This window comes from Dermacentor albipictus, chromosome 1 (genome assembly GCF_038994185.2).
Source record: "Dermacentor albipictus isolate Rhodes 1998 colony chromosome 1, USDA_Dalb.pri_finalv2, whole genome shotgun sequence".
NCBI lineage: Eukaryota > Metazoa > Arthropoda > Arachnida > Ixodida > Ixodidae > Dermacentor > Dermacentor albipictus.
Window position 1 is genome coordinate 129,565,868 of NC_091821.1, and position 23,939 is coordinate 129,589,806.

General features: G+C 42.4%; 1 protein-coding gene across 3 annotated transcripts; it reads right to left on the minus strand.

The window, feature by feature from the left end:
- Positions 1–3,553: 3,553 nt before the first annotated feature.
- Positions 3,554–20,229, minus strand: Ttc19 (tetratricopeptide repeat domain 19). Of its 3 annotated transcripts, none has more exons than XM_070525627.1 (3): positions 20,049–20,229; positions 16,884–17,067; positions 3,554–11,253 (listed from the first exon to the last, which is right to left on the minus strand). In XM_070525627.1, exons 1-3 carry the CDS (start codon positions 20,195–20,197, stop codon positions 10,513–10,515), a joined length of 1,074 nt encoding a protein of 357 aa, XP_070381728.1. In that variant the 5' UTR covers positions 20,198–20,229; the 3' UTR covers positions 3,554–10,512. The 3 variants fall into 3 exon arrangements, with proteins under 3 accessions (XP_070381728.1, XP_070381730.1, XP_070381727.1); XM_070525629.1 differs by lacking the exon at positions 20,049–20,229 and adding an exon at positions 19,898–20,002; XM_070525626.1 differs by lacking the exon at positions 20,049–20,229 and adding an exon at positions 19,521–19,816.
- Positions 20,230–23,939: the final 3,710 nt, after the last annotated feature.

The window sequence follows — 23,939 nt, forward strand, 5'->3', positions numbered from 1 at the left end:
GAGCTCTTGATGAAAGTGCCCTTCTACTGCAGTGCGTACCCTTGACAGCCACCTCAGCCACATGTTCACAAGCAAAGCCATGTTGAAGTAGCAGCACACCTCATAGAAAGCATAAACACACACATGTGCATCTTTCCTGCACTCTATGTGTAATGCAGAAACGGTGAAGGCTGAGTAGAATAAGTGTGCATGACCCTTCAAGAATGCATAAGGCTATGGAGTATCAAACGTCACGAGTAAACCAATCTACAGAAGCCGCTAACTCTCAAACACTCTTTTATCAGTGCAAGATTACTTTCTGCTTTCAGTATGAAGCTGCTCATAATTATGAGGGAGTGTGCAGCAGAGCTAGTTTGTGTGAATTCATTAAGCTGAAACAACACCAGAACTGGATGAAGCAAAAGACAATGCAGAATAGGAACCAAGCCTCACAGCAAATGCACAGATTTCCTCCAGAAGGATGGTCATCTCAATAAACCGTTAAGGTGAAGCAAAAAGAGTGCAGATGGGACAGGTAAATGTGTCCTTTATTTCTATTGCCGTCTTATTCATGCTCTTTTTTTGCTCAAAGTTTCCTGTTGGCAATAATCTGTCTGGCCCTGCATTAACATATCATGCAAACATATCCCTATATGAATAGGCTTTCCTCATCCTTAGTTTAATGGCTATAGCATTCTGCTGCCAAGCAGAATACCTTGGCAGAATGGCCACATTTTGACATCTCTTGAATGCAAAAATGCTTGTGGTGCCAAATTGGTGCACATAAACCAACAAAATAGTTACTTAAATGCGCCCTGAAGGACTTATCTAACTTATCATGGAATGGCCTCACTATTAAAGGACATCGTCCAATGAATCTCCTGCTGCAAATTTTTTTTAAATCCTTCAAGTATAAGCCGAGTCATGTAATTATTACGCCAATGAGCATTTTTCTCCTTTCATCTGCATTAGTGCACTGGAAGCTATATAGGGGAGGTGACAACGGGGCAAGGCTCCATTGTCAGGCTCCAGCCAAAAGTTCACCGGTGGAAGGGCTCACTGGTGAAAGGGCTCGTCGCGGCATCTACGCTACACTACACGCCATTATCTTGGAGGCCAAGCAGCTACATGCAACTGTTGTGTGTTGACCAGCAGTGCAAAGATGACGTGCTTTTTCTGTTTTTTTTTTTTTTATATTGCAGACATATATATATATATATATATATATATATATATATATATATATATCTTTCATTTATTATTTACCCCAAAATCCGCAATCAGTATTACTGAGAATGTTCTTGCGATCATGAAATCAGCCAATAGCTGTTGTTGGGCTTTGCTGCTTATGACGATACTGCAAAGGCGGGAGCAAGTGATTTTTCACGGTGTTTGGCATGAGATTGTAAATTCCCTGGAGCATGCAGTGCAGCAATATTTGGCTCACTTGTTCACAGGAGCCTCTTGTACAGATCGGCAACATTTTCTTACTATGTAAAAAAACTGTTTCAGGGCCCCTTTAAAAAATTCACCCATCCAAGTTTTCGTCCAAAAGTATGCATAAGTTCCCATAATCCACATAATTTTTGTGTTTACGTAACAACTAGGAAATTACATGTACATCTTTTTAGAAAGTATGTCATATTTCTTTTTACTTACCAGAAATATTAAAGAACACTACTACTCCGAAAAAAGATTGGCTTTTCCTCTGTCCATGTGCAAATTCTTTACTATTATTGTTTGAACACATCATTATGAATGTAAACTTGCGAACATGAATGAGGTGCCAACTGAATTGCACATAAAGTGAGTTCATGAGCATTGTTTCTTTCCAGCATGCACAGCAATACCAGCTGCAACATAGATGAAGAGGAATTGCCGCTGGCAATATTGGTACAAACTTGCAGTAAATTAAAAATTAAGTTTTGGATCCTTACGTGCCAAAACCATGATATGATTATGAGGCACACCATAGTGGGGAACTACAGACTAATTTTCACCACCTGGGGTTCATTAAAGGTACTGACAACCGATATTTAAGGACCTAGTTTTTTATGGCGCAACACAAAGCTCACCCTCGGTAGCGTTTACATCTGCAGCGGTTACTTCAAAAAGCGCATGGATATTTAGTAAGCAGAATTTTTCGATCTGAGCAGCCTCTAAAAAAAGTAAGAGTCCCTCCTCCAGCAACACTGAGAAGCGAGAGCGATGTTGATAGCCCACCTTGCAAATTGTGAAAGCCACCCATCATTCCGCTTTCACAGGAGTGAGTGGAACTGTGGTTAACCACCTACATTTTGACCTTTTCAACCACTTTTGAAAATGAAAAGCTGGTTCACTTTGTTGAAAAAGTTCACTTTGTTGTACAGACATTTCCTATATTTGTACCGCATTTTTCCCCAAGCGCAAGCCTACGTCATGGCTGGCTGGCCCCACTCATCGTTGCTCTGTCAATAGACGAGCCAAGCCAACTCATCGAAAACGAAGACGAAGGGAGCACTACTTTTCTGCTGACTACAAACGAAGGCTTATGTGCAGATTGTAAGTCAGGAAAAAACTTATAATAATAAAATGTATACTGCATTTCAATACCAATAAAAAGACCAGGAACCGCCAATATTAGTAGGACGTCACGTGGCGGGCCTCTCATGCAGCTTCATGTTTGCTGTGTGAGGTGCCAAAGGTCATTTTTCGCGACTTTAAGCAATTAATTAAAAATATAAATCCACGTTTAATGGAACAACATGGCTCATTTTAGACACTACAATGGGGAACCATTCCATCAGCAGGGTTATCTTGATTCATGATCTGAGCAGTTGTCTGTCCCTTTAATGTACAACCTAATCCATGGTACATGGGCGTTTTTGCACTTTGACCCTACCAAAATGCAGCCGTTGTGGCTGGGATTCGATCTCGTGCCCATGGGCTTAGCAGCGCAATGTCAAAACCACTATACCGCCATGGCAAGTGCAGCAAAAGTATACTTTGGGCCTTGGAACTAAGGGGTTATAAAAGTTTATGCAGCATTAACCAGCACCCTATAAGCCAGCATACAAACTGGGCACTTCATGGCCCACAAGAATATTATGAAAATTTCCCTGTATTTTGCAGTATAGGCACCATTTAGAAGCTCTTCTACACAGCTTCGCCTATGCAGCGGAAAGCAATGGGTTGTCTAAAACCTTTCACAACCCTATTGCTTCCATTTCAAGATGGCCAATGCAAGTGTCAGGTACTGTTATGGTCATGGTCAAATGAGGTGCAAACACAAAAATATAACTGCTGGATTTTGTTTAACAGCGACTCTGCTCTTCATTCTCAAAGGGCAGCTAATTGTTCCCAAGGAAGCTGCACTAACGGACTCTGAGGGTTGCTGTATTTGAAAGTCACAGGACAACCTGGGTGCACCATGCACTTGTACTGAAACCACACCCCAGAGATGCTTTTTCACTTAACTCGAACGAGTCTGCAGTGTTGCAACTGCACTGCTGTGGTTAGTTCCACCTCATCTAGTTAGCTCAATTGGTAATGATGGATTTGCTACTTCAATTTGAGGCACAATGACAAACACAAATAAACTATAATTATTTATTTCCATACAGTTGCCAGAATACATACTACTTTCAAACATTACAATAGTCTTGCTGCACACCTACTCAACATCACTACAAGAGTCATGCAGAGTACTTTACTGACCATTCTTTTTAACTGAAGAGCAAATGAACTGGATTATGTTTGTGTTCACAGCGGCATAAACAGGAAGTGGTGGCACATGGAAGGTCAGAACCAAAGCACTGCATTATCTCTCACAGCTTTCAATTGCACAGTTGTGTTCCAAACAAATGCATAAAGACTGCTCTACATAAAATGCACATCATATGAACAACAGATTTTTTTTCCCTGGAAGTACAGGCATAATCATGATGAAAAAAAATTATAATATTCATACGTTATGGATGCAGCCACATGACTAACCACATCATTCCTTAAGATAACACCTGGTCATAGCTGTAACTGTTACCATCACAAATCTGGCATGGCCCATTTCACAAACACAGTGCTTGTATTTTTACGTGGTAGCTTACATGGAAAAAAAAAAAAAAAAACGCCGTGGTTGCTCAGTGGCTATGGTGTTAGCCTGCTGAGCACGAGGTCGTGGGATCGAATCCCGGCCACGGCAGCTGCATTTCGATGGGGGCAAAATGCGAAAACACCCATGTACTTAGATTTAGGTGCACGTTAAAGAACCACAGATGGTGAAAATTTCCGGAGTCCCCCACTACAGCGTGCCTCATAATCAGAAAGTGGTTTTGGCACATAAAGCCGCATTAAAAAAAAATACATGGAAAAAAAAGTAATAAAGACATAAATGTTTAACATTAGCATTGTTGACTGTGGGAAAAAAACACCAGTAGACAATCAAACATTCACAGGACATGTGCATTTAATTTTGGGAAAGAAATCTTTCAAGCCCTTGATTGAACACTGAGGTTGTACCTCAGCTGGAATTATGTTTATGTTAAACTATGAGTGCTGAAAAGGATTGTAAAGAATGGCAATCAGCAAAAGATTGTTTCCTGAAATTGAACATATCATCTTTAATTGCTGCCTTTATTAAGCTTTATTTTAGATAATGGAAATAACTATCATTATTCTTTCCCCCACAAAGACCACCACCACATCCTCATAGAGATACCAAAGCGAAAAAATTTATTTACACCGATAAAATATTATCTAACCCTCTGTTGTCATTAATCTCGCAATAACTGGATTATTAGAAGAGAATATAAAGCTCAAAGTGTCATTTCATGGCTTTCATGCTGATAACCCTAACGCCGGTATGTCAGTGTGACATCACGGATATCAAAGTACTTTTTCATATTTGGGCTGCATTGGCTCAGTAAAAGTTAATGAAATTTGCCATATTCAGTCTATGGCCCCTTTCGAACATAATTTAGTCTACCTTTACCACTAAAAAATTTATTAGGCTCTAGCAGCTCCTGTCAGAATTCATGGCGTCATGGCGAGCTGGTGCGGGAACTTCAAGACAGCATTGCCACCCGTCCTTTGTGTATTTTAATTTTTCTGACTTGCCAAGCATCTTCCCATGGTAAGAGTGGTGTTTTTGGTATTGTGGAAGGGTAATTCACTGATACAGAAGAAATCGTATCTCTCTTCAGTGTCCCTTTTATGCAACCATGCATAAATACCTAATGCAATGCATTTCTCTTCCTTGTTATTCCTTGTTACTTTGCGTTACAGGTAAATTCAGCAAACAGAGGACGCAAAGTAGCTGTGCAACTTAAATGAGCATGCACTAGAGTTTCTAAATAAATATCCTAGAGGGAAATGTGGCGCTAGTGTCTATGGAGGCTCTCCTGAGCGTTGCCTCAACGCACATGGGAATGATGGGAAGTACAGGCTTCGGATTGACTTCGACCTTTAGACTAGCGGCGTCTGCTTGCGGCGCAGTAAACAAAGCTATACCAAAATATTACGGCGTAAAATACAATTTTATTTCTGTAGTATGTTATATAATGTACAACACGCTACATAAACTTTGTATGACTTTGAGACTGAAGCACAGTTTACTACCAGGGCACACCAGGGTATGCATTCTGCTGTTCCCAATTTAGCGCCAGAGAATAATTATTTATTTTTACAACAGCAATAACAACCGTGCATGTATATACATATATAAATACTCGTCAAGTACTTATGGAAATAAAAATCTTGTATTGTGAGTGTGTTGTGCCTTTGAGAGGAATGCTACAAGTGTCGTCTGCTACGACGCTTGCTCGCTGCGAACGCGAGACTTTCCTCGCAGACAACAGGCACTTGCAAACTCTCTTGCTCTTTTGAAAGGCTGCGTCGGCTGTCACGATTGCTGAATGTCTTCAAGTACTTTTAAGCACATGCACTGCAGTGCTAGCTAGGACGCTTGTGGCCTCCTACGAGTATGCCTCATATTTTATACTGATTTGAAAATTGTAACAGCGCTAACACATGCAACCACAAAGTAACAAGGTCGCAACACAAGCATCATTTCCTTGAAGTGTGGAAAGGTTTATGTTGGCCAAACCGGCCGCTGCATTAAAGAACGCTTGAGGGAACATGACCGAAATTTACGTAATTTAAAGGACCAGTACGCACATTTGGTCGCGCACGTAATTATATGCGGAGGTTGTGAGACTCGATTGGGAGAGATAAAGATTCTCGGCAAGAGTGCCGACGGCACGCGTCAGTTTGGAAGTGTTCCACATAAAGAAATATGGCAGCAATGGCGTAAGCACCCCCTCTGTATCGCTTCTTGCTGCAGAGCCTCAATTTTTGGAAGCAACCGCTTACTGATTTGATTGCCTGTTAGTATCCCTTGCCTTTTTCTATTTTTTTTTTGTTTTTCTGCGTATGTTTCGGTTGATTGCCGGCACGTACGTTCATCGATGTGCAATGTAATTTTTTCCCAATTGTATCGCTCCCTTCCCCTTCACTTCTGCCTTTCCCCTTATGTAAGGTACCCGTCTTCCGTCAATAAAATTTTGTTGACAGTCAGCGCTTGTGTCTCGTCCTTGTTACTTTGTGGCTGCATGTGTTAGCGCTGTTACAATTTTCAAATCAAGTATGCACCAACTCACCCAGAAATAAGTTTTAATGAATACTTCACATTGACGTACCGCTTCTGAAGCGTCCGCCAGCAACTGTTATGGCGTGGCTTTGCATTTACCAATTTTGCGACAACAGACTACAGCCAGGAAGCATCAACCTTTCCTACCACAAGTAAGTTTATGTTCTCAAAGTCCTAAAATACACATTTCAATGAGCACATAAACGAGTAATGCATAATGAAACCCTCAATAAAATTTGATTGTCAAGCCACTAGAAATACAACTGTCTATGTCTTGTATCAGTAGTGCCTTCTTTTTCCTATTCTGAAGTTTCATAAAGCATGTAACGATGCAGCGCCAACCTAACACACTTGACAAATCAAGGTCAAAACGGTCAGAACACGCTCTTTCAACGTTTATGATGCCGTCGCTTTCTCGTCAGGGCTTCGACACCACACCGGACATAAACATCGGCCCAGCACACTATCGCCACTTCGAGCAACAGAACAAAGGCAGAGAGCTTTGCATCACACTGTCTCACTGCAGGTTATAGCAACTGCGCTTGGAGCGAAACCAAAACTGCCAAAAAATACTTGTACACTAGTTCACCAGTCAACAGAATGCCAATCCGTAGCCTGTACTTCCCATCATTCCCATGATGGTTGAACAACCGTAGCGGCAGATCTCCCTCTAGTTATACTAATATGAAACTCTATGGAGCATGCCATGCAAGCAGCAGAAACTTAGTACCACAATGCCAAGGTAACACAAACATTTTCAGCTCACTAAATAACTGCAGTACAAATATATCCTGTATGACAGACCCTGGTCAATCACCTTTGATGTGAAAGCGTCAAATGGCCCATAGAGTGAAAAAGTATGTCTGGACAATCGAAAAACGGCCCCTAAATTCCCATTGGCTGCGACACTATGTCACGAGCACGCCTCGACGAAGCAGAGCAGGCGAAAGGAAACTGCTGCTGCGATAGCGTACCAGGGGTTTCATGAGGGGAGAGGGCATCGCTGCATTGTCATGTCACCCTCGCTCTCGGAAGCCTGTTATCCATGCGTTCCTTGTCCATGCAAGCTCTTGCCTGCATTCTAACTGCACCTCAGTAAGGCCAAACCAAAACGTGCCAAGCCAACGCCTCCTAGATAGCAGGCGTGTGCACTCTGCTTTATGAAGTCGTGCTACTTAGACCGAAATTTCCATTGCCAAGCCCGGTGCAACAAAAGCAGCAATATCAAAATCACCGCAGCTTACTCGGGCATGTCTCCATTAGATTCTATGGCAGTTGGGCAGGGTAGTATGATGTCATGGATCGAAATGTACCGGCCTTGTGCTATCTAGAAAGCGTTGTCCAAGCTTGCCAACACGCTTGCCCTTGAGGAGCTCACGTGAGGAGTTCATAACTCGAAGGACAACTCAGCGGCATTAAATTGGACATTAACGCTTTTGCATTCACAACTCGTAAGAAGTGCTTAGGTGTCCTCAGATTTTTGTATTATCCTTCCAAGCAGTTACACTTCAAAGTGCATAAAAATATTTTTAATATGACTGGTCAATTTACATATGGCCCCGACACTTGTACTACTGCACACCTGCCAACCTTAAGATATGAAAAATGCAGCTGTCGGTGCCTAGAAATACTAAACTTTGGTGAAAAGTACTAAAAACTGTCTTATCGCTTAGGATGTTGACTGTTTATTTAAAAAAAATTGCACTTGTTCTGCAGGAATGCAGGAACAGGCACCCTTGGAAATGTTCATGAAGTTTTACTCATAAAATATTTACCTAACGGTGGCCAATATTTTGGTTGCTGTCATAACACTGGCTTTATGAGAGAGTGATACTGCTGTGGGTAGGTACAAAGAATCGAGTGGGTCGGAAAATCAGGCTCTAAAAAAATCGGCCAGCAAATGTATTCTATAATGAGTCTTGCCCTTAACACAAATTAAAAATAATAAAATTGTTGTCAATGTGAGTAATCAAGCTCTAAAAATTGGCCATTGTACAATAAAACCGTTGAAACTTGGCAGGTACGCTACTGTTTTCAGACTACTAGAAAAATAAATATGAAGTGCATATGCAATCACATATGTCAGCCAGCATTATCATGTTTACTTTGACCAATGCCTATCAACAAATCAGTGCAGTGTTACATAAACACTCAAAAGTGAAATGGCATTAAGTGCTGCAATAGAGAAATAAAGAGAATGATGCATTCTGTGGATCCCCAATTACCAGCAAGAAGAACAGTAAGCAACATTTATTTTCCATTTTCCAGTACCCATGAACAGTAGAACCTTGCCACCTGCTGTATACATAAAGTTACACTAACGAAACTTTTATGGCAGCATCCACATGAATGTGAAAAAAAAAAAGGAGTTTTCAAATAAATGAAACTTAGACCATCCCTTAAAATGGCAATTTATCACACAAGCCTGAACTTAACAGGCCAAGAAAGTAGTGCCATGATTTGTTCTGCCCGTTACCATGAAGAAAGTAGCACCAACATTTTGTGCGAAAAAGCACTAATTCAGATGGTCCACCACTACTTATATTAAATCAAAATGATGTTATACTGCACAAAACAGACAGTTATTCTGGGTTTGAATGTCATTTAGTTAAATCCGTAATGACAACACGAACAGTAAACACATCTAAAATGAGGGTGGGAACAGGAAGCATGCATATCGTACTGTATTTGTTTCAACCTATCAAGCCTGCCTTGTGCATTGTACTGATTGCTGCTGTGACTTGCCAGCTTGCACAAGTTTCTAAGCTTGCTCCAGAAAGTCAGGCACAGGGTTCACACTTCAAGCTGAACCAGCATTTAGCAGTTGTCAAATTTTGCACATAAAGTATGGAAATAAAACTGGCTGTCCTTGAGCCGCAAGTTATTGTACTATATACGCTACATTATTTCCAGTTCATGGGTGCCACACTTCTTGGGATGCAACACAAGCACTTCAACACTGAGTCACCGTGATCATGAAATGAAATGCAGATTGTGTCTCTACAATTGCTTTCCTGTATACAAATAAACTTTCTCACCATAGTGGTATTATGGTTCAGTCACCCATAAGCACAAGGTCTCCATAAAATAGTCTATAGAGTGAAGAGGAAAAAATATACCACAGCGTTTGCACATACTGAATTTTAAGCTATGTGTTAGTGACATTCTAATTAAAACACAGCTTGGAGTATCGTTTTTTTTTAACTGTTGCTCAGCTTGCAAGCAAGCCACTGCTGACTAAGATAACACTGGGGCTAATCTCCTAACTTTATTGCTTAACAATGCTCATGCTTCCATACTTGTCACTTGTCACACAAAGCATCTGACAGATACACACACCTTCAATGGCTACAATGGTGCAATGTGAAAATATATGGTGCAGCTATTTTAAGTACACATGTTTACAACACGTAGCTAGTATGGTACTTTATGAAAAGAAATATCACTCAGAAAAATAGTGGAAGATCATTCACGTGCACCAAGCATCAAATTTTAGTCTTGGTGGATCCTTTCGCAGATAGGAGCTTTCAGTAAGGAAATATGTCTACGCACAATAACTTCACCTGTTTTGCAAAGTGCCTATGACATAAAGACTTGAAAGGCCAGAAAAGGCAGTGCAGGCTAGGAAAATAGAAGACTTCTTTGCCAGAAGCAAATATGCTTAGCCAGACAGAGCTGTACCACAGCTGGGATAAATGCTATTCTTGAAGTCATTCATCCTGCTCCACAGATACATGTTTGTGACTAGATACCGCATGATGACTTTTGCTATCAGCAAAATGGCAACTCAAAGGTGCAAGTGCATGACAGTGCAATTGATGCCAGCCTGCAGCAATGTGGGACATCAGCAAAGAATAGAACATAACCAGAACACTCTGCAGCAGTGAAATGCCACAAGAAGTCATTGATCACCTCACAAACACTGCTCTGGGTGCACGTTTCTTCAACTCCTCCAGGCAGTCACGAGACCTGGCTGCAGCTTCACTGTTGTTTGTTTTGTTGGCCAGCTTCAAAGCTTCTCGGCATGCACCTTCTGCTTCTGCGTAGCTTCGGCCCTCCTCCATTAACACACCGCCCAGGTTGCAATAGAACACAGCCAGATTGCTTGACTTAATGTCACGACCCAGAGCAATTGCTTCTTTGAGCAATTTCAGTGCTCTGTCATAGTCATGCAGCATTGAAGCCACGGTGCCAACATCATTCAACAATGAAAGAGTAACTTCATGACCCATGCCATTAACTGTTTTAGAGACAGTAAGAGCATCCTCAAAGCACTTCTGTGCTTCTAAAATTTTCCCCTGCTCCAGCTGATGTCGTCCAAACGCCTCTGTGCTACGTGCCCAGAGCACCAACGTATCCTTTTCAACATCACTCAGCTCGGACAGACGATCTAAGTAATCCTTTTTCTCCAACTTTTTCTCCTGAGCATCGATGCAAAAGCGATAGCCCTGCTCAGCCTTCTTTGTGTCCTTGCGGTGGTCATAAATCTCAGCGAGCTTGAGAGACATCTCGACAATGGCATTGTCATCACGTGGCATCCCAGCAGCAATAGACCGTTTCATGACATCCACGAAGAGCTTCTCAGCCTTGTCATAATCGCCTTTCTCAAAAGCCACATTTGCCAGGACATCAAATATGTAGGTCTCAGCCTGTAAAAGAAAAGTTTACACAAGAATTGCAAAGCAAAGCCAATTATCTTTTAATGCTTTCACATATTGACACAGAGTGCTGAGGCCACAGCACCTGCGCAGTAATGCAACAGAGCACACCTGCTCCTTTATGGTATTTTACTGCTAACAGCAAGCAATTTGAAGAGTTTCTCCTCACTAACAGGGGTGTGCTCCACTTCCCACCCCAATATTTAAAAAGTACTGACACAAAAATTTTGTATCCCAATTTCTTTTTTATTTATCTAATAGGTGATGACCCTGTAATGACAGTATATTGCCAGAATTCCTCAAACATGCCAGGAATCATTGAGTACACCCTCTCCTAATGCAACCAGTTCAATATGCATGCCAAATGCATCGTGGCATAGGGTGGGTTGAGGGAGTGGGGGTGGGCGTGGGGGAGTTACATGGTATCAAAGAGCACTGACGAATGTGTCAGTCAGTCTGGTGCAGTGATTGAAAGTCCCAATGACCAAGCAGCTGAAGGTGGATGTGCACCATATCAGCCATTCTTTTTTATTTAACTCTGTGCTTCTCTGCATTTGACGTGGAATAATAAAGTTGGTCCATCGCTATCACTTCCCTCACAAAGTACAGCACCCTTCACACTGCTAAACTTCTCTCTCCAAATAAAAAAGTGATCAAAGCTTTAGGCAAGATGATAACAATGTGGCTTCAAAAAATGCACCAATCCGAACATTGGCGATACAACATGACCCCCCCCCCCCTTTCCTATTTTTATGATTTGTAGAGGCGTTTTGTAAAGAAAACCGATGCCAAGAAGTGGTCCATGTGGCATGCATTTTGAATTAGTCACATTAAACGATGATATTCACATTTTGTCGTATGTTCGAGTAATTGAGACCTTATACCGTGACTACAGAGTCTGCAGCTAGCTAACAAATAAAAAAAAAATGTAGGACAAAAATTTTGCGTCGTTACTCCTTTAACAGTCCTGCACCCATCTGTATTCTTTTCAAGAATACAATACTAAAAATGTTCAATAATTCACAAAGACCAAATACATAGCATAACTCTGGTTGGACCATACAGGGAGAAATCCTAGACAATGGTGGCTGTATGCTGGTCACTTTATATGCCAGCTGTTAAGCCAATTGGACTGAAAATATTGAACCATCCGACATCTGTTTCAAATCATTTTCTAAATAGAGGCATTACTGCCATGCAGAGGCACCAATTCAGTCAGCATGTCCAGCACATAAATTTCTGCATGGTACCTGCAGTCATCCTTAAGGGGACACTAAAGACGATTTTTACTCCATGTAGCTGCTGACCCTGTAGTGACAGCATGGTGCCTCAATTCCTCAAATGTACATCAACTCAATTATTTCTTTTATTGCGACCAATTCAAAGTGCACACCAAATGCAGTGTGGCTTCGTGGTGTAGGGTGTTCGGAAGCAGTCCTCTGTACATAACGAAAATCAGTTAGTGGTCATGTGGTATAACAAGATTGATGCACAAATCAGTCAGCCTAGTGCAGTGGATGAAGCCACATCAGCCATTCTTCCCTCTTTCACTCTCCACTTATCCACATTCGACAGGGGTAAGCATGGACCTCTGCTGTTGCTCCTTTAAAACCGCATAGCACCCTTCGCACCTTCATTACCCTATTACCCACCTTTGAAAAGCTTTATGCAAGGTGCCACAGTACAGTCTTGACCACTGCACTGACCTGCACGTCGATATCACATGACTACCTTACCCCAATTTCTGCGACGTGTAGAGAAGTCCTGTTCGACAAGACCACAGCCACACTCCATTTCATTTTATTATGATATGAAACACATTTGATTGGCCATTTTGAATTTGCTACAATAAAGGGTGGTATATTTCACAATTTGATCTGCATTTAAGAAACTGAGGCCTCATATCATAATTATGGATTCGGCAACCATCTAATAAAAAAAAAAAGGCAGGCAACATTTTGTGTCAGTACTTACTTAATGGGGAAATATCTCAGAGAAAGGTGCTTCTTTTATAGTACTTACATTATACACAGACAACCACTAGAAAAACCAACTATAAATACTTAAGCATTCCAGGTCATGTTTAAGCATTAAACATGACCTGGAACCTCCATATTAGCAATGTATGTGGTTCCACGTTTTAGAAGTCTTGCTGTTCCTTTTTTTTCCTAATATAAGCTTACGAAAGCTCCATGTAACGTGAAACTGCTAGTGTATATTACAATTATCCGGCTAAATATAGAGTATGTCTGCGCTGTCTTGAACCTCTATACTCATGAAATATCAACACAGTCTCGAACAAATTTTAAGAAAAGGATTTGTGTCAAAGGATTTCTCTTCATTTGAGTCTCTGAATCAATAAACTCTCATAACATTCCTTTACACAAAGTACGGAAAAAGAAATTACACCTTGAATTCCCCTGCCAATTAATTAGCAAAAAACTAACGCTCGCCATCTCACCACATGTAGTGCCCCTTGTAACTAGACTATTTTGCCAAAAGTGAGACACTTATAACTGGTGACAACCTAACAATGCAGTGGCAAGTACACCACTGTCTGAGAATTTGTGTGCCATTTCCCATCACTGTTTGAGAATATGTGCCAGCCAATTTCGTTCACTTACTTCCGTGACATCACAAGCTACTTGCAATACTGGAGTCTTTCGGGAGCTATGTGCTGAAGCACGGAGACACAGGGTGAATGTGCTGTGTGATTCTGTTGGCAAAGCTTGTACTGAAGTGTTAGGCTGTCACCAAGTATAACTTTCCTGCTTCCATGCACATTAATGATTAGAATTGTGTAGTTTTAGACAACACATTATAGCATGGCACTGAGCATCCAACATGTCACTAATTACCTTTTGGTAATGTGTTTTTCCATTTTTATGCCTCCTTTAGTAGGTTCTTAAGCATGCAGCATGTACTATATAAGTAAACAAATGAATGAAAGCAAAGAATGGCTTGCATTTCTTGTTTGAATCATACTGAATGCAAGACATACATGCACAAGTGCATGTGTATTTTCTCTAATGAAGACTCTCCAGAGTGCATACAGGACGCCAGCATTGAAAACGTAATGTTTCTTAGTACCATGAAAAGTGCTCTCTCTTTTTCTCTCACAAAAAAAAAAAGAGGTTAATTCATGTTTTTAAGGAGGCAGGCTCCCACGTGCATTCCTTGCTGTTGCTGCTCTACACATGAAATTTGTAATGATGACGAATACTGCTTATGCTGCAATTATTTGTGCACAGAAAGTTGGAGGCTGCCCCTTGCAAAACAAACTATTTTACGATAAGAGATACAGCAGTTGCCAAGCAAGATCACATGCAATAAGATAAGGTGAAGATATAAAGGCATCTTTTAAAATTGAGGCCTGTTGTCGATTTTTCACTCTAGAACTAGCATATCCTGAAAGCATTCTTGTGAAAAGCTTCTAAAAGCTCACGGGCTATTCTATTCTTGCTTCTGCCTAGAATCTTAATGTTGTTGAACAGTGGTCTACATCCTTTACATGCAATGCAATGAGCGGGCAAGTGTGCTCCTTCTCTTTTCCTAATTGACAATGCATGCTCTCCTGCGCGTTCATTCACGCAGCGTCCCGTTTGGCCCACATATACCCGTCCACATTTTAGTGGGATTTGATATACCACGCCCGTGGCCCATTTCACGAAAGTTTTGGCATGCTTTATTCCACAATACTGTACTTTATTCTAAAACTAATTATAATAATACTTATTATTGCTACTAATTATTATAATACCTTACTCCAAATACTGTAACTCTAGCCTTGGCTAGAGTTGCAGTATTTGAATGTGCCTCTGCCAGTGCATCTTCCTCGTTGCACTTTTCTTCGGGACAAATACTGGAAATAATTTCCAAATCTAATAATTCAGCACAGGTAACTAGCTCACTGTCACTGCACACAGTCTTCAAAAAAAGTGTTACTGTCGACATCCAGCTGGTGACAGACCTCTGTCCACACCTCGGGGTTGATCACCTCGTTGCACTGTTCCTCTTGCTCACTTTCACCGCACAAGGGGGAAAGGCCTGATTTATACCAACAGTTTCTAACTGTAGCCAGTGTTACTGTCCGACCAGGGGCCTCAAGTTCATTCAAGTGAAATATTCGTTAATCATAAATTCGTTTAAGTGACAGATTTTTACATAGAATGCATATAAAAAACTGCCGGGAATTTTCTAAAAGTTCGTTATTTTGAAATATTTGTTAAACCAATGTTTGTACAACTGAGAGTTTACTGTACCATGAAAACATTTTAACACTTTCCGTACTGCACCCAATAGGCATCGTTAGCCCGCTAACTATGGCTAGAAACGCCGGTTTCGATACTTTCTGTGCCGCTCACGGACACACTGTGCTATGAGAGGTGAAGGAGGAGAACTATTCTTTTGTCTCCTAAACAGTTCGCCGTTTTTCCCCAGGTGGTGATTTTTGAATCCACTCTGAAGTTTTCGAGCTCATCGAAGTAGAAAGCAAAACTGGCCGCCCGCTATCGCTGATTTGAAACGGCGTTTTCAAGACTTTCTGCGCCGTTCACGGACACTCTGCACCATAGGACATGAAGAAGGAGAACTATATATTTTTTTCCAAACAGTTCGCTTTTTTCCCCACCAGGCGTTACTTTTTGAACGCACTCCGAAGTTTGGCAATCTTCAAAGCAGAAAGCGAAAATGGCCCCCTTCAGGAGCAGCCTGCATGCTTCGAAAGATTGCATATCTCGCAATTCCGCTGCGTTTGTGGCTGACTGTATCCATGGATGGAGCAGCAGCGAGTTTGAGAATGCTACCTCTTTGTTAGACTTTGACTCTGATACCGACGACGATGCAAGCCAGCCCGGAACATTGACGGCCGCAGCCTGGCACACCAAATTAGTGCTTGCACTTAAATTTTTGTAGTGGAATACCTGTTCGAATGAAAAATTTTGATTTTTCAGAAGTTAGTGCCAATTAGGCGGCAGTACATTTTGTATATCTCACAACTTTTATTACATACTTTCCTTAGGAAATACAAGCATGTCTTTGCAAACTTTATTCAATTTTATTTCACAATCTTGATTTTGGCAATTTATACCTTTTTTGTGGCCTAGATCTTGTTAACAAAAATTTCATGCGTGAAAAGTGCATTCATTCTGCCTATGTTTAAGTATTACATTAAATAATGAGTGCAGCAGTCCCTCCAGAAAAGAAAAATCTGGCATAACCTACAGAAAACACCTATTTTTCCCATAGTAGGGAAAGAGTTAAGAGAGCCCGTGTTGCAGATTGGGACAGGTTTGGGAACAGTGAGTATCAAGACCAACTGCTGTTTTCTAATAGACAGCATTTTAGAGCTTGTGAACAGGACGTTATAAGCTTCGTTCATGCTCCGAGCACAGGCACTCAATTTTTCTGCTGCAATTTTTTTATTTTAATTAAGGCGCATGGTTTCCTGAAGTGGAGACCACATAAATATGTTTGTGAATCCATGGTGCAAGGCTGCAGAGCAGAAAATTTTTCACACTGGTTGCAGGTGCTCAGTTAAGCAGTGCAATAAAGACACCATGCACAAATGAAGTTCCACTACCTTTTCAGTCAGTGCTATTTGCCTTTCTCATTTAAATTACCTGGCTGTCTGCCCGCTCTTGAGCCATCTTGAGAGCTATGTGAAGCATTGACTCAGCCTTGTTAAAATCTTGTCTCTGCAGGTTGAGAATACCAAGCTTGATTGTGTGAATGAGTGGGTCCTCTGGTTCACGCTCCTGCAGCCCTAGAAGTGACAGCAATCCTGCAAACATGGCACTCTTGCAGCTATGAAAGAAGAAAAGAAATAGAAGAAACATGTTAACCACATAGCCCTATTAGCCAAGGTACAGTTTACGCAGTCCGTAAGGCAGCACATCATTGATATTTATCAGCTCTTTATCTGCCAACTCATTGCTTCACATTTTTGGTGCTGTCTGGACTTTTGGATAACACACATCAATGTGATATTAAATGTAACATACGAGTGAATAGTTTGTGGGAATAGTTATTCATGGACAGCTAGAGATATTCAAAAACTGTAACTGATCTTTGAGCAAATTTAGGTGTTTGCACTAATCTCTATCACCCAGCACAAACTTAAATGTGCTTCCATCAATGCCAGCACAAAATATTTTCCCGCAGTGGTAAAAACAGGCACGATGAGAAGCAGAGGAAGTAGTCAAATACACTGAAAGCATTACCTTATGGTTAAAGATGTGCCCAGAAAACAAAAGCATTATAGAGCACTACTGTCAGTCACCAAACTGAATGATTTGGCTGACATATTGTAACTATCAATGCATGCACTATGGCTTATTTGGTCCTTGCTGCAGCATTTCTGGTTTACAGCCAGAAAAGGCTATGACCTTGGTGCACAATCTCACACTGCAAACATGTCCTGTGCTGAAACATGCTAGTAGCGCATATCTACAGCAATAGGAAAGGGCTATAAGACTATATACCTTGCTGACTGGAAAATTTTGTGCAAAACATTTGGACACAGACACAGGGAGCACCTTTGTACTAAATTTTGGATACAGACACAGCATTCATCTTCGTCTGTTCCCTGTGTCTATTTCTTGTGCTAAGTTTTCCTGTCAACATGGTGGAGAAACTAGCCCAACAGTCAGTCCTACTGATGTATAGCTCGTGGTAGCACCATTCAGCCCTAAACGAAAAATGAAGCTCAACTCATAATAAACATTTGTAGAAGTTAGGCACTACAGAGGTGATTAAAAAACAGAATCACAGCAATAATAGCATGACAGCTAGCTAGTTGAACGTAGAAGGGCGGCATAAAATGAAGCTACCATCACACTTCCCTCTTCCCACAAGCTGATGCTGACTGACGCTTAGCACAGCTCCTGATTGAATGCAGTCACTTGAGCAGCAGGGGCGAGACGGAGCGCTTTATCAAGTAGTATGGTGAAGCTTCATTTTATGTTGCCCCACTACGTCACAGGTGGGTTGAACCGTGAGGCCTGCTTTGCAATTCCACGTGTAAAAAGAGGTGCACTTTAACAATTTCTTTAAATGCAGACATAAATACGATTTCACAGCAAAAACCGAGGAGCATTTTTTGTACTGAATATATGGGTATAAATGCTAGATTCCAGTTCTTTTTTCCCAGTTTGCCCTTTGGTTAGTTTGTGAATGTGATCTGTGAGTTATACTGCATTTTGTCATGGCTTTTATGCATTACAATGTGTACCAATTATCTTTTATACACATACACAGCTGTCATTGCAGTCATCAAATAACAACTATTTTACAGGTTGCCATAGGATGTGAGATGGTTTGCCACCCAAGTCAAAGGCCAGTGAGAAAATGTGTGCATATAAAGGCATTCTTTTGCACTAGATGACCACCTTAGTTTTTAAGGGCTAGCAAATGGAATAAAAATAATTTTTGGGTGTTTTAATTAACTTCACATGTAAGTACATTGAAATGCCAATTCGAATGCTTTTCTTTACGAAAAGAAATCAGGCAATAAGAGCTTAATAGAAGACCTTTCACAAATCACTTTTCTGTTTTGTATGTATTGCAGAATGTGGAATGTTCTCTTAATGTTTTCTGCATACACATACAAGCATGTTAAGTGTATAACGTACCACAGCAGAGAACTTAAGTACAATTCATTTTGTGGTACAGGGGGCAGTAAAAATCACCTTTCACATTTAAATGAGGCAATGCACTATTGTGTACTGCTGAAGTACTGTGTGAATTCTGCGTGTAGTATATTGCGAATGTTTAAGCAGAAGGGGCACAACCTTGTCTGACTGCCAGATTTAACATTATAAAACCTCCTGAGAAAACAACAATATTAAAAAATTTTTCTTCACTGCAATTTTGCACACGCAGGGTTTCAGAATTTAATGATCAATACGACGGCATTTTTTCTTTTGTACTTCTCAGCATAATTAGAATGACGCGTGCATTACGTTTATATCCTATCCCTGGCTACTCCCATCACTACGGCGTGCCTCATATTCATATGGTGGTTTTGGCACGTAAAACCACAGAATTTGATTTTATCTTATCACTCTCGAACACCACAAGCAGTGAAAAAAACAAAAACGAGCTCACAAAGTCAAATACGACAGTGCACACATCAATGGGCACAGACCAAAGGACGAGCAGCCGCGAAGACGCAGCAGTAATGTTTGACCACTATCCAACTGCGCCATAACCACTGTCATAAAACGTTCACAACGCATGCGAATCATGTTGACACCCACCGATTTCGTCTTAGTCGTATGACTACACAAGAAGCGTCGAATGTCAATAAACAGCGCGCTCGCTGCCATTGAATGCTACTCCATAAAAAGCGGTTTCGACAACAGCATAGCACCTGCCCGTCAAATGCGCACGGCGGTAAACAAACATTTACAGCCTTGCTCAGATACATAATTTAGCACTGCTTCACATTGCACCCTGAAGAGCTCTCACACAATGCGCTAAAGCAGCAAGCAGCAGACCTCTACAGTGACAAAAAATACTTTGCATGGTCCCAGCCATGACGGGTTTTAAGTTTTCTTGCAAGGAAAGCACGAAAAGTATAGATGACATGAAATAAGCACTGTCACCCTTCATTTGTAATGTTTCGCTAACGCACCGAGTAGCTGCTTGTTTACATTTTACAGCACATGTAACACGCCAAATAGCTTTGCTGCGCAACCTAGATAACACAATTTTTTCAAGGCCAAGATTACGCTCACGGCTGCCATGCGCCCGAAATCGTTTAAACCAACGAGAAATTCAGTCACCTTGGCAACTTTTGGCAGAAACTCTGCGTTACTTGTGGAAAACTGGACGAACTTATCTGCGACGTTGGCGAACTACTTTTGAATATGTAGTTAAACGGTCGCCTAACTAGGCGAAATAGTACGCGGTATGAGGACGCCATCGACGCCATTTATTTATGCATTCAAGTCAAGTCATTCAAGTGTTCAAGGTTAGCCATTCCACCTGGTTATGTGGAGCAGTTTCAGTTTCGCTTTCACGTAGAATATAAATGGTTCCTAACGCTGATCAGTGAAGTTTTCTTTTTGTTGTCTAGGTCGGTCTTTACATTTTATGACCCCAAAACAAGTTTTCTTTTTAAATAAAGACATAACTAACGCCTACTCAGCTGTTCCAGACGGGAGGTGGAAGAGAGTAGTGGAGAGAGAAAAAAAATATGATGTGAACGCGGGTTTTTCGAAAACAAATAACGTGCACAAGAGTGCTAACTCGCTGGGCATGCCTGCAGCAGTATACCTGCGAAGTGGCTGGAACAGCAAAGCTGTGTTGTTGCTCTGGCGAACAGAACGTGATAGAAATAAGTACCTACTATACCATAAATGGCTCTACACGTGTCCGTAGAGTTGGAGCGTGGTGTTTGAATTCGGTCACAGCAGTCGCACAACAGCGCATGTCAGCATATTTCTTGGCTTCCGAGACGGCTGAGCTTTGACAAAGAAGCAAGCAGGCAGAGCGCTGAAGTAATCATCCGTTTGAAGCCAACGTAAATGTGAGTAATGATGCTTTACATAGTATGCTCTACAGTCGTCTACTAAAGCTTTGCGCATATGAGTAAAACTCCTAAGCAACTGCACAATAGGAAGTGTAGCAATATATTTATTTACGCAAGCAGCGTTGTGGCCTCAGGAGACTGCGCGCAACACCTTGGCTTACACATATGTACAAGGGTTTATTGTCAGTAACAGTTGCAAAAGGAAAATCAGTCTGAACATAATAAGTTGGCTGCCTTATATATCGGCAGTAATCACGATAAAGGTGACGTTAAGTCCCGTCACACACACACCGCACTGCACACACGCACACTGACGCACGCACACTAAAACAACATGCAGTTCGGCATTTACGACTACAGTACAAATAATGATTTAAAAATTAAAATAAATAAATAAAACACGGGCTTGAGGAATGCTAGTGTGCATCGCCGCTTCATTGTGCCCACGTCTTCATTATGCTGTAATCGTTGAACAATCGAATATGAATACCACAACTACAGCATTCAACTGTTACACTTTGGGGCGGAGGCAACATAGCACGGGGCTCGCCACGCAGCTATGGCATTATACCTGACACCATGGAGTGTGTCGGAGCAGAACGAAAAAGAAAACGATATTTTTGACCGGAACGAAAACGTAGCTGAAACGTTATTATTTTGTTTCGGAGTGAAACCGAAATATATTTTACCGGTTTTCGGTTCAGTAGAAAGTCAGCAATCCGACACAACGACGTCAGGCAGCGTCAGCATTAGCACGTATCTTAGGGCTCCACATTAGCACGTATCTCGTGGTATCTCAGGCAGAGATTGTGCGAGCGATAGCCGGTCGAGCGCTCCACTAATCTAAGCCTGCCGCTTGATGTACTAGCAAATCGGCATCGTAGCAAAACCTCAGGGCTTGCGCCCGCTGAAGAGCTTATCGTTTCGGTTTCCACGGGCACAAGGCTTTCTTACCGAATTTTTATCGTTCGTTTAAGCTCGTTTTATCGAAACAGTTGTCTCGCATTTCGGCTAGTACAATCGATGACATGCTGCTTCGGAGATCATGATCAATGCCTTTACTCAAGGCACTGCGCATGATCTCAGAATTCATAATTCAATCATGGAGAACAATAAATACTGTGTTTTTAGCGTTACTTCGAAAATTTTGCATGCAAACAAAAACCGTTATGAACTATTACGGATCTTCCTTTTCTTTTCTTTTCGTTCTGGAGCAGAATCGTAACGGAACTTTTTTTTCTGTTGACGGACGCGAAAGCATCCCGGGATGCTAGCCATGTATATCTTTGCAGTAACATTCGTCAGCAATTTCTCGAATGACTAGAACGCTGCTGGACGCAGCACCGAGTTAATTTGCAAAAGTGATGGCAAGGCTGGCAAGGCGCGCGACGGCAGCCGCCTGGAGTGGGCTTAAAAAACTTGGAGGACGCTTAAGCTTCGCCTTCAAGAGTGGAAGGCGATATCGTTATCGCACCCCGTTCGCACCGCCCACTCATTCGCTCGTCATGCTCTTGAGTCTTGACTCACACAAAGACGAAACGTGCGCCTGAGCAAGCGGAACGAACCAAAGAACTCGGTGTCTCGGAGGGATAAACAATCTACGCGAGCCAAACGTCGTGATCGGCACGGACAGCCAGGCCGCGACCATGGGGCTGACGCCTCGATGGGATCGTCCTCTATCTCGCTTGGAAGCACCACGCAGACGCAAGACTCCTCGCCAGCAGCACGGCACACATCGCAGGGGACGCTTTCCCACCAGACGTGCTACGGCGCAGCGATCACGTCAGAGGCGTCCCGCATCGGACGCTGCACCTAGGAATCGCGCTGTGAGCGGAAAGAGGAGCCGCGTCGCCTACACACGAGGGTTCGACGGACGCACGCTGGAAGTTACAAGGGAAGAGAGCGAGAAAACTTATTAAACGCAAGGGTATTGGGGCATCCTCGCACCCACGGAGGAAGGAAACTAAGGAGAGGCCCTGACGTCACTCTTTGTGAAGCAAAAGTGAAGCCGGAAGTTGGCGTTGCTCATGGCGATGCTCCGCCTTTTGTGCCACCCTCCTCTCTTGTTTACATCTTTCGCGAAACCACGCCGCGCTGCGCGTGGTTTCGCGCGCGGAGCGCTCGCGCTCGCGCAACATCCGGCAGAGCACGGTGCAGGTAACACAGCGCAACAAGACACGGTGACTAACGCAAACCCGCCCACAGAGCGCCTTTGCCACGGCACGAAACCTACCAGAGCAACACGTGTGAGCGCTCAAACAACGCCGCCATTGTGGCCCAAAAGGCGTGGCCATAGAGCAAAAAAATAACAAAGCAGCAAAAAATGAGAACCTACCACGTCATTTCCGCCACATTTTTCTCCTAGCGCGCGGAGGGGGTAGGGCCTCTCCTTAGTTTCCTTCCTCCGTGCTCGCACCCGTCCCCGCACGGCCCCAATGCGCTCAAACGAGACCAAGGGGAGAAGTGGACGAGTGGCGCGCCACCCGTCGGGGCAGCGCCGCACATTGCGAGGAGGGGGTCTTCTGTGTTTTCCGCAAAGTGGCTCTGCGTGTGCGCCAAGCGCAGAAATGTAGCGGAAACGTACTTCGCTACGCGTTTAACTGCGACTTCTGTAATACATGCTCATAATTACCGATATACACCGCAGTATAACTTTCTACGGCATGTATCTAAGGCAACACCGCATTCACTAGAGGCGCTTTGGTCCCGCTTTGAAGCATCGAAATCATGGCTGAGTGGTAGCGTCTCCGTCTCGCACTCCGGAGACCCTGGTTCGATTCCCATCCAGTCTATCTTGCAAGATGTTTTTATTTATTAATTGCCTTCCGCCATTTTTCGATCACGGCAAACGCCGACGACACCGGCTTTTCTGCGACACGAGCTCCTTAATGCCCATCGTGTTTAAAATGGCGGAGCGTGCCAAGGTAATTCGCTTCGAGCGGGTATTGTAGTTATCGGCCACTTCAATAACTGTCGCCACCCTGCACAGGGAGGATGTGCGCATTGAGACACCTTCGTAGGTAATCAGGCGGTAAAAATCGGATATTTTTAAAGAGGAATACCTTGGAGAAATCCGGGTTTAAGTTGTCTGGCTGCCCCCAACTTTCGGATTTTCCCGGTAGTTTCACAAGCGATTAACAGA

Bases quoted from the DNA above. Each gene is read 5' to 3' on its own strand.
- Ttc19 (XM_070525626.1), bottom strand. From the start codon at position 19,690: ATGTATCTGAGCAAGGCTGTAAATGTTTGTTTACCGCCGTGCGCATTT. The intron at 17,068-19,520 runs GTGGGTGTCAAC...CTTCTTTCATAG, and splicing joins ATACGACTAAGACGAAATCG to CTGCAAGAGTGCCATGTTTG. The intron at 11,254-16,883 runs GTAATTTAAATG...TTTCTTTTACAG, and splicing joins AAGAGCGGGCAGACAGCCAG to GCTGAGACCTACATATTTGA.